This window comes from Rutidosis leptorrhynchoides, chromosome 5 (assembly GCF_046630445.1).
Source record: "Rutidosis leptorrhynchoides isolate AG116_Rl617_1_P2 chromosome 5, CSIRO_AGI_Rlap_v1, whole genome shotgun sequence".
NCBI classification, from domain to species: domain Eukaryota; kingdom Viridiplantae; phylum Streptophyta; class Magnoliopsida; order Asterales; family Asteraceae; genus Rutidosis; species Rutidosis leptorrhynchoides.
The window spans coordinates 189,139,143-189,150,657 of NC_092337.1; the positions used below are offsets into that span (position 1 = coordinate 189,139,143).

At 33.1% G+C, this 11,515-nt stretch overlaps 2 protein-coding genes across 2 annotated transcripts; both read right to left on the reverse strand.

The window, feature by feature from the left end:
• Positions 1 to 1,517: 1,517 nt before the first annotated feature.
• LOC139847881 (uncharacterized) lies at positions 1,518 to 3,612 on the reverse strand. Its single transcript, XM_071837607.1, has 3 exons — positions 3,405 to 3,612; positions 1,940 to 2,794; positions 1,518 to 1,846 (listed from the first exon to the last, which is right to left on the reverse strand). Exons 2-3 carry the CDS (start codon positions 2,785 to 2,787, stop codon positions 1,672 to 1,674), a joined length of 1,023 nt encoding a protein of 340 aa, XP_071693708.1. The 5' UTR covers positions 2,788 to 2,794; positions 3,405 to 3,612; the 3' UTR covers positions 1,518 to 1,671.
• A 6,754-nt stretch (positions 3,613 to 10,366) lies between these two features.
• On the reverse strand, positions 10,367 to 11,515 carry LOC139847980 (NDR1/HIN1-like protein 13). Its single transcript, XM_071837721.1, has one exon. The coding sequence runs from the start codon at positions 11,277 to 11,279 to the stop codon at positions 10,488 to 10,490; it is 792 nt and encodes a 263-aa protein (XP_071693822.1). The 5' UTR covers positions 11,280 to 11,515; the 3' UTR covers positions 10,367 to 10,487.

An 11,515-nucleotide genomic window follows, 5' to 3' on the forward strand; every position in this document is an offset into this window, starting at 1 on the left:
GACCTGAATATCCGAACCGGATATTCGAAAACTCCTATGACTTGTTAAAACGTTTTTTGTGGTACTAAACAAACATCTACTTATATTAGGACCCTCTTTTTGTGGTACTTAGGACCCTTTTTTGTGGTACTAAATTAACATCATTTTGTGGTCCTAAAAAACTTAGGACTCTTATATTGGTACTAATGTAAGTTATCTTCATATTATGACTCTTTTTTCTTAGTACTAACCTACTATATTTTTATAGTAGGACCATTTTTTGAGTATTTAAATAGTTAATAATTTTTTTAGGACGTTTTTATTGGTACTAACATAGTTTATTTTTATGTTAGAACACTTTTTTGGGGTCTATATATGCTCTAACAATACAAATTTAGGCGTCATATAGTGTTTTAAGGACCCTTTTGAGCGTCTCAAAATATTATAAAGTATCATAAGACCCTTTCGATGTAGTTTATAAGATTCAAAAAATGTCCTATAAGCCTATATGGCTTTTAGGAGACTTTTTATCTATTACGACCGCTCTTATTGTGGCGCGCAGTTTGATGGTCCTATCAGGCTAAATGTCTTAATAATGGGCTTTTTAGGACACTTATGGGGTCCTAAGATGACAGTTTTTCATAGTCACGGTTACAAATGGTGTTATAAATATCTTTTATAAAGCATATTTGTCATTTATTATCTTTTCGACTCAGTTGGTCACTGAAGTATCGTTTATTATGCCGTTAATTCCTCTTACTAACGACCATTAACAAAATCTCGTTAAGTCGAGACACGTTCCTATCATGTTTCATTATTTTTTAGTTCTTTCACCCCCTTCATCCCTACTAAAATCACATCGTCATTCCCATTTTTCCTTGTGTTGAACTCAACCCTTCAGCCCATCTCATCTTGTTCCATGGTTTCATGTTGTGTGGCATTCGCATTTAATACCTCGACACACTTTTGTTCTATGGTTGCTAATGGGAGAAAAACTTAAAACTCAAGACAAGATGAGAAGCTAAAAAATTCGAGGGGGGCAAGCCTTGTTGTGTCCCTTGTGTAGTCAATGTTCTGATTCGCATAGTCACCTCTTTTCATTGCAGCTACACAAGAGATATTTGGTTGAAAGGTCAACAACTGATTTCTCCTTAACTGCATTCGAATAACTGGACATCTTTTACGGAGCATTTATCCCCGATAGGTTCGAATCCGCGTGATGGTTCAAAACTGCTTTCAAATATTCTTTGAGATTCTATTTAGAGCAAGACAAAAATGGGCGGCCGGAGAGCCACCGCGACGGCGGCAATCAACCATCCACTCTCGAGATTCATATTGATCAACTGAACTTCGCGAGACTGGTGAATGTCTATTGTCTATACACCAATCTTTTTGATTTCATTTTCAGTAGCCAAACTAATTGACCAACAATGTAAAACAAAGAAGCGAAACATATAAAAATGAAAAAATATAGGATTCAGGCGTGTTTTTGCAAGAACAAAAGAAAAAGAAAGGAAGGAAAGGACAAAGAGTTCACATGAATTCAAACATTCAATTATGATTCAAATGTCAAAGTACATTACATTGCACAAAGAAAATTTCAACACATGATTCCCAATCAATGTAGTCAACATGAGGACTTTAGTTGAAAAATTCAGCCGAATTTCACAAACAAAAACACAAGTAAGAAACTTAGATGTTTGCAGCACTAAGTGCCATTACCTTGCATTGTTCATTCATGGCCAACAATTGAGCCTCTTTCTTATCAAGACGAGCACTTAATTTCATGTTTTCATCCATAAGTTTCTGCACTTCTGCCTCTTTCTGCATCTTTTCACTCTCCAACTGCGTTGTCTTCACAACTAACCTGTTCACAAAAAAATAAAAATAATAAAAAAATATTTTAAAAAGCAACAGTTTCCAAACAACAGAATTTGGTTTTGATTATATTAAAACTGACCGTTCAAAAAGCCTCTCGATGGTCTGAAACTGCTTCTCCGAAGAAACAAGTGTTTCTCTAACACTTATAAGACTACTAACATAAGATTTTAACGATTCAAAATCTTGTTTAACTCGAGTAAGCTCCTGTTCATTTTCAGCAGCCCGTTGCCTTTGTCTAGAAGTTTCTTCAACTAAATCCTCAACCCTTTGTCTCATTTCATTCAAAATACAGTTTGTACCCAATGCAAAACGATCCATTTCATCTAATTTTTCAGACATGGTTTCAATCTGAATCGTCTTCTTTTTAATCTCTTCTTGACCTAAACTTACTTTCTGTTTCGCATTACTACTTTCAGATTCAGCCACTAATACCCTCTTCACTAAAGATTCCATTACATCGGTAACCGTTTGTACACTACTCAGTATTTCACCCATATAACTCCCGTCTTGTTCATCAACAACACCTAATTGACTATTAATTGCAATCATTTTTTCAACCTCACGAGATTCAAAGTTGGAAAGATTAACATTTCCAGACCAATTAGACATAGGTGTGCCAGTTCGATCAATGAAACCTTCAGCATCTGATTGTTTAATGCCACATGATGTTAAGGCTAACTGAGGAATTGTAATTATTCTTGCTTTTGATTCCAAATACGTCAACAACGTTGTTGTCGTTTTTACTCTTCGCCAAAGAAGATCCAATTCCTTTTTGGCATCGTTACTTGATTCATGCATACATGAATTGACTTCAACGAGTTTTGTTTGTAATAAGTCAATTTGAGACTTTCCTCGCTCCAATTCCTGGTTCCAAACTGTTTGTGTTTTGTTTAGTTGAGAGTTAAAGGTATCTTCCTGACCCGCCATTAATTATCTAAAAAAAAAGAACCACCATATATTAGAACCGAATTTTAGTATAAAACTATAAGCTAGCGTATAACAACGTATTCGAAATCCAATTTGTGTACCAATGCATATACAACGAATTACTGTAAGCAAGCGCCAATAAACATGTATACATACAACATACATTTTAAGAAATCCAATTTACGTCTTCATAATTAGGTTTCCGTCAATTTCATCACTAATTTTGAAGTGAATCAGAACTAATTTTACTTTCAGTTTACTGTTGATATGTATATGTATGCAATTTATACATCACAAAAAGGTTGTACCAAATCAGCAAACGCGAAAAGAAACACAATTTAAAGCCAAATACACGAACAAGTTCATCATAAGTTTCAATCAAGAACACGTGAACGAAGATCATACAAATTAAGTGTTAATTTAACATCTGCTCCCAAAGATCAAAACTCTAACATCTAGAATCATGAATTGATTGAACTTTTAGTGAATAAAAACATGGCAAGGTATTTAATTTCAATTAGTCTTGATTATATATAATCTGATGAAACCCTAACACGATCAGGTAAAGAAAACGATAAAGATAAAATTGAAAGGGGGGAATATGGGATTAGGGTTACCTTAGCGTTTGTGGATTCAAGAAATCTGGGAGGTAATGAGTATCGATTGGGAGCGTAAAGATGAAGCAATCGGGTTGTTAGGTGATTTTAATTTCTTATGATTGCTTCTTGTTTATGAACTTGTTGGATCAATTTTGTTGTTGTTGTTGTTTGGTCTTTAACATTTCCTCCACGCCCTTCAATTTTCCATTTTACAGGTTTAATCAAGGATTTTGGAAAGGTTCTATTCTTATTTTTTACTACCATCTTTTATTAGAGCTTTCTATTTATTTATTTATTTATTTATTTATTTACAATTTCTCAATTTATTACCATTATTATTATTATTAATTACAGTATATTATAATTATACTAATTATAATATAATTATGGTGAGATTTTGTAAAACACTAGGTCGTCTTGAACCGGTAGAGTTATCCCGGGTTGACCCTTGTCGACCTATTTTTTTAGTTACGTTTTTTAGAACTTTTTTTCTTCATATTATTCCTTCTCTTTCATTCCTTTATTTCTTAAACATTTAATTAATCGACCGTTAACAGCCTTATTCAAAAATAAACTATATTCTATAATAAAAAAGAACCCCATAATAAAGCTTTTTCCTATAACTTTCTTTTACATCATTTTTCCTTTATTTTTTTACTGTTTAATTGTCTGACCGTAAACTCTTTTGTTTTAAACGTTCAATTAACTAAACGTTTTAAACGTTCAATTAACTAAACGTTAACCGACGAGAAATCATCTCGCAGCGAAGCGCGAACTTTTTATACTCGTTTGTTACTAATATTAGTACTGGAAAATTAAATGAAGATTCCTTCATAATGACGTTAATGAAGATTGTTAGTTAGCGGATCGGATTATAAATGGCAATTGATTTTGGGAATGGAGACGTCCGAGTGAATCAAGTAGGAACGCTGCGAGTCTGGGTCAATTGTTGGTAGATTTCGGGTTTGTTGTCACTTCGAATGGACCAGACTCTTCGTTCTGGTCCCTCTTGGGGGATAGTGAATTCACGGTTAATGCTACAAGATATCATATTGACTCGTGTTTGTTGCCCAACTCAAATCAAGCAATATATGGTGTCGCACCCTACCTAGAAATATGAACATATTTATGTGGCGAATGGTTTATAACCGGTTACCAACGAGATTAAATCTATCGTCTAAAGGTTTGGAGTCGGAAAGAATAGATTGTGTTTTATGCGATCGAAGTATCGAATCGCTGGATCACATTCTTTTCGGTTGTTTGTATTCTAGAGACCTTTGGCATAATATAGGAATTTGGGTCCAGGTTCTTCTCCCATTGGTTGATTTTTGGAGTGAATGGATATCTTGGCATCGAGGTTGGCAGGTTAATACAACGACAAAGAATAAGGTATTTGTGATTGCGGTTAGTATACTTTGGCACATTTGAAAGTCTGGAAACTTGGCCGTATTTAATACCGTGCGTAATTTTTCTTTTAATTGGATGCGGAATAGAGGTAGATATAATGTTTCTTGGACCGATTGGACAAAAAATCCATTATAATCATTTTGTTTTGTTGTTTGTTGGTTTCGCTAGTCAGGGCCAGTCCCGAGAATTTAAGGGCTTAGAACGAGGTGAAAAAAGTCCCTTAGGACCTAACGAATAATATAAGCAAATTAAAAAAAGACTCTTTCGGCCTTGGTAGAATGCTAGTAGATTTTTTTCTGAGGTCTTTGATTATTGTTTTTGGGCCTATTGTGTTTTGACTTTTGCTACTTCAGTTGTGTTTTCCTAGTTCTCCTGCTTCTCAAATCTTCGATTACTTCTGTGTATATAATAATTGGTCACCCTGAAAATCCAGGGCCGGTCTATCACTTTGTTCCCGCCGGGCCCCCCATGTCCCTAGTTAGGAGCCTTTAGCTTTTTGCTATTAATAAAATTGCCATAAAAAAAACACGCTCATGTACCATAAACATCCCAATTAGGACCCATTATGTGCTAGCAACCAAGTTCAAGAACTACTACTAGCAGTTAAAAGCAACATTTGATCGATGGTGCACCTGTGATTAAACCTATATCAGTATAAAATATGAACACATACCAACATTAAAAAGCTGCTTGTTCAAAAAATGAAATACGTATAAGCACATTGCAAATTTGCATATGTTAGTAGTAAAAGGGATTAAAATAACTCAAATTATCACAATCATAAAGTAATAAATCTTGGGATAACTTAGTATTACTTCACTGTAGTACAACACTTATCGATTTTCCGATACTAGAGCTAATCCAAAACAATACTGCATAACTAATGAGATTTATTATAATTTATAAGTATGAAGAATATTGTAGTTAATGTCTCATTTGGCTGATCCCTTAAGTACATCAGTAGGAGATAATGGAGGAGCATCAAGCTGATAAAGATTTAGAGCAGGACCAACGAACCGAAACAATATCCAAGCTCCAATTATAATATAAATTGAAGCATAAGCAAATTTGTTTATCCAAAACAAAAGACCTTTTTCACCAACATATAATTCCAATGCTTTTTCTGTAACAGTCATTGAGTCCCAATCTTTTTTTACTATTTCTTTCTTGGCCATCATCATGTTGTCATCAAATTCTTTACCTTTTTTTGTTCGTGTTTTTCGACTGGCTCCTCTTTTGAATTTAATCTGAACTGATGCGTCTTTATTATTACTATCTGATGATGGTGGTAATGAGTTGCCATCATTGGTGGTGATGGTTGTGTTATTGTTATTGTCGTTGCTGCTGGTTCTGGTGAGGAGGAGTGTGGGTGGTTGGTGGTGTTTATGGTGAGGGAAAGTTGTGATGGATTTGGTGAATGGAAGGATTGAGTTCATATTTTGGGATAGATGGGTCGATTTTGTTATCCTGTTTTTGTGTGGGAATGATGTGCTGTGATCTTTTGAGATGTTATTGGACATACTTTTACAAAAATGGTCCTCTGATTATTTCTCTAAATGAAAGTTTGACCCTTGTGAGTATTATTGACAATTACTCCGTATTAGTCAAAATACAACCAATAATCAAAAACTTGTGTATCGGATATCGGTTTTAAGAGCACTACTGTATGCAAGTACAAGGGTGTTAAATGATTGGTTAAACAGAATAAACCAACAGAATAATAATAATAATAATAATAATAATAATAATAATAATAATAATAATAATAATAATAATAATCTTTACTATATATTAAAGTAAGTGTTAATAGAACAATAAATCTAATCTAGATTTAATATGGACCATTGAATTTAATAATTACATTGCTTACTTCCTTAATCTCACCATTCATATCAAATTATAAAACTTATAGAGCAATAATCATTCCTTGATTATTTTTTTGTTCCATAATTACCCTTAGAAGGGAAATCACGAATGTGGATAATATTAGATTTAGTAAAACTGGCTAATTCTACAATGGATTTATCGAATACTAATATATCTATCTAATAAATTTAACATTAACATATTAACATGATAAATAATAATTGACTATATCTAAGACTAAGGACTATACATCTACCACGCATATTATTATTAGTACTAGTGAAATGACCCGTAAAATCACGAATTTATTTAGACGAAACAGTTTAATGATATGTTTTAGGTATTAAGTGAACGTAAATGCTAATGTCATTTAGTTTAATAACTCTTGAAACCACAAATTCTGACTAAGAAACTAATCCTTGTTTTTACAAACATATTGATATACTTAACTTGATCAGAATAAATGAATCACATTTATTCTCCCACGACCTTCTTTCAATTTTTATCACAATTACTATTTTCTTTATCATAAAAGTCTGCATTACAACATTTTATTGAGACATGTATTTCGTATAACTATGTAATGTAATTAACATATTTGAATTTGAATTATAATAATAATAAAGTTTGCTCTAAAATTGATTATTAATAATAACAAATGCCTCTTTAATTTTTCAAAAAATAAAATAAAATACAATTATTATATGAAGGTTGTACAATATGCTTCAAAATTTGTACATGTTTTCATGGGGTGTTTTGTAAAAGATTGTACAATTTGTTTTAAAGTTTGTACATATGATCATGAGAATGTTTTATCATAAGATGGTACAAAATGCTTCAAATATTTTACATATAATCATAGAGGTGTTTTACCATAAGGTTGTACACAATGTTTCAAATATTGTACAAATGGTCATGGGATGTTTTATAATAAGGTCGTACATAATGCTTCATATATTATACAGTGAATATGTTAATATTTTTATTAAATATAATTAATTATTTTAATGACATCATATCATGAGATGCTTAAAAAAATTTCTTTATATTTAAATATTTTTTAACTAGAATAATTCTTATCAATGACATTATCATTTTAAAGATTTATATAATACTATAGATATATATTATTATTAATTATTATTACATTATTATGATTAATATTAATATTATTAATTTTAATTTTGTTATTTAATATATTTAAATTAATAATTAACATCCCCGATGAAAAAAACTTTATATGTACTCGTATACTAAAATTTAATTACACATTATTAAGTGTTTGAACAATCTGCATACATGCCTCTTAACATGTACTCGTATACTAAAATTTAATTACACATTATTGTTTAGTTTACTTCTAATTTTGAAGAGTTTGCATGTATATATGATGCGGGTGTGCTGGGCAATGTAACCAGCAACACAGCCAGCTCGAGCTCAAAAGATGTTACACCCGAATCAGGCCAAGCAATGGTCGTGTTGCCATCTATTTCGTATCATCTAAGTGTTTTTGGAGCTGGTTCAAGAAGCTCAGGGGTGACCCTACTTCAGTCCTTAAACTGAAGTAGTTATGTTTTCATGAATAAAGTTTTTGATAGTTGAAGGCAAGCCAGCAACGAAGAAGAACCAGCTAGCCGGACCAGCAAATGAGTTTAGTTCAGCCAGTAAAGCTTTAATTCACTCAGCCGGGTAACCAGCAAATCGAACCAGCAAAGTTATGCTTAGGCGAACCAGCTAGTTCAACCAGCTAAAGAATTTTAGTTCAATCAGCACACGACACTCTAGTACAACCAGCACGCGATGCTATTTTCTGTCTGAATGGCCAACTTGCTGATACAACTCAAAGTTTACTTATGCTTTTCAATAAACCGGTCAGGTCATGTGCTTAACACGTGTGTGGCTGTTCTAGAAGAATGTTAGCTGTCCAAGGAAGACTCCCATTTATCATTGGATGCTTTTATCATGGGAAGGAGCACTAACAAATGGCAGGCTTTTTGCAGATTGTGTCCTTTATTCTTATTGGCTAATTTGTAATTGTTTGTCCTTTTTTGTCTCCATTTCCTTTTTATGTTTTTGTCTTATTTAGAAAATAGCTGTTAAGCTTCTACTATAAATAGAGAGCTCTTGTAATTATAAAATTTGGTTGATGATTGAATGAAAAGTTTGATAGAGCTTATCTATTTACAAAATCTCTGTGTCTTTACGAATCTTTGATTCCGGTGGCTAAGAGTGGTTTCTTTATCAGTGTTTGTGGTGTTACTTTATCAAACATTGTGGTGAAATCCAAATCTTCATATCTGATATTATAGTTGTGGTGAAATCTTTATCAGCTGCAGTTGAAGATTTGGAGTGTTTCTAGATCTCTAAGTGTGGTGGTATCTTTATCAATTTGGGGTTTAGATTCTTCTATCCTTTGTGTTCTTATTTCAGAGTTTTATACTCTGTTTTAGGGCTGTTACTGTTACAAATTGGATCTTTGTGTTCAGATCTGTTGGGTGAAGAAAGCTTGTTCTAAATTGCATTTTTAAAGTCATAATCACGCATCAATATATTTATCCCTTTTTTTGATCTGTTTGTCTTTTAGTTAGATTGCACATATTTTTTTTTTTTAAATAATTCGCAAGTTATTAGTATATGAGGGTTATGGGTATAGGTGAAGAAATAAAGCTGTTAACGGTACAAGGACTCCGATGGATAAAGAAAAAATTATTGTAGACGGGTTTTTGATATAAGAGATTTGTGTTCCGCGGGTGCTATTCATATACACAGTTAATAAAAACTTATATTTGAGTTATATAATTTACGCACTTAATATAAATCACGATTATCAAAGCTATTATAAAATACTACATATAATTGTGAACGTGTCTTTGATATAAAAAAAACTTATGTTTTTCTTATACCTCGCGAGTTTGTCTACGGGTTGTGGAGTATGCGGGTCCTGGCTCAGGACAAGGGCAAAAGATTTAACCCGTTAAATAGTTCATGACTCACAGGTAAAGAAAAATTATGGTGAGGGGGACACATGCGTGTCAATCGTCATTGTGCAATCACTAACACATTTAATAGTTAATAACAACACTTAACTTTATTCTTATATATTTGATTTAATGCACAATTATCAAAGTTGCCGTAAAAGCGCCTCACGAAATCACGAATTATAACCTAGTACTAATTATATCGATCTTGATATGTCAAATTGAAAAATTACACACAAATCTAATCTTCTATTTTAGATTCGTGAATTCAAAATAACCCGATATGATAATTAAAATGCTTCATGTTGGTATTTTGGCATTTCAGTAATCTCAATAATCTAAATTCATTATGCAATATTCGAGTAAATCAAAATCCAACTAAATATATAAGGACGGTATACGTTGGATTAAACATGTTTTCAAATGGGTCTTGGATATATGAGACGGAACCAATATTCGAATAAACCATACCATATAACTTTCTTAACCCGAAATTCCGATTATCCATGTTTTCAAATGGGCCTTGGATAGATGATACGATTGAAAATGAAGAACGAGATGGGTTGAATTGGTTATTTGAATTTTGAAGTTTGATCCGTCGTTGGATCATCTGTATATAATATTATTTCATTTAATAAAATAATTATTGATTGTAGAATATAAAAGTTAAAAATAGAAAATAATCAAAATCAAAATTAAAATAATGATCAACAATAGAACAATGTAATTAAAAAATGGCGATAGATTCAAGGAGTTAATGTCACCCAAATTTCTGCTGGAAAATATGTATGTTTTCATATACTTTACAATAAAAGGTCATTTACGAATTAGCAACTACTAAACTCCTATTTTACCACAGCTTTACGCTATAATCACAATTTTTAGACATAATCTTTGACTTTTGTGTTAACCGGTCAACAATCATATCACAACTAACAGAAACCGTTATCTCCCACTTCTTCACAGCACCTATCTTAACTTTAACCGGCGCTTTCACATTCAACTTTAACGGCACATTCTGTCCTTTCTCTTGCTTTACCAAACGCGCGTGTACATCACGCGACAAAACAATATCTGACCCTTTCAACGCCGTTTGAATCACCGTCACATTATTCGCTTTCTGTTCAAACGCTGGTAATACTCCGTTACATAAATGAACATCGTCGTAATAAACATTAACGGAACTTCCTTTTCCCGCATAAAACAACGTTATCTTATCGTTAGGGTTTTCGAATCGAATTCCGACGGTTAACTGCGGCGATACCGGCGATGATGACGTCAAATTAACACCGCTAACAGAAATATTATCGACCGAGTACTTTACCTTCTCCGGCCAGTAAACGAAGTAAACAACGGCAGCGGCAATAGCCAACAGAATTAACAGAATCAACGATGCGGAGATTGTGTAACAGAGGCAGCGACAGCACAAACTCCGGCGAGGTTTTCGATTAGCAAGTTTTTGTATCTTCCGTTCGTTTTCTGGTGGAGGAATGCGGTAGATCTGATCTTTAGGAATCTGGATAACATACGTGGCTTCCGGTAGTAGCGGCTTTACATCGGAGGTCGGTGGCGGTGGTTTGACTGCGTCAGGAGGCGGTTGAGTGCGATCGGAATCATTATGTGGATGATCAGCTGCTGTCATTGTGTTATGGTTGTTGATTTTGTAAAAATTGAAATTGAATTGAATGATGATATTAGGTTAAAGGTTCGGAAGTTTGTATATTATAGGTTATGAGAGTTAGTGGTGGGAAGGCATGATTTAGGGTTTTGGATTACAGTGAAAAATTAGCTGGTTTTTTAAATTTAGAAGAGATACGGAGTACGTGTGCTTGCGTGGCATGTGGCAAACGACTTACGCGTTTGAATTTTTCTTTTTGT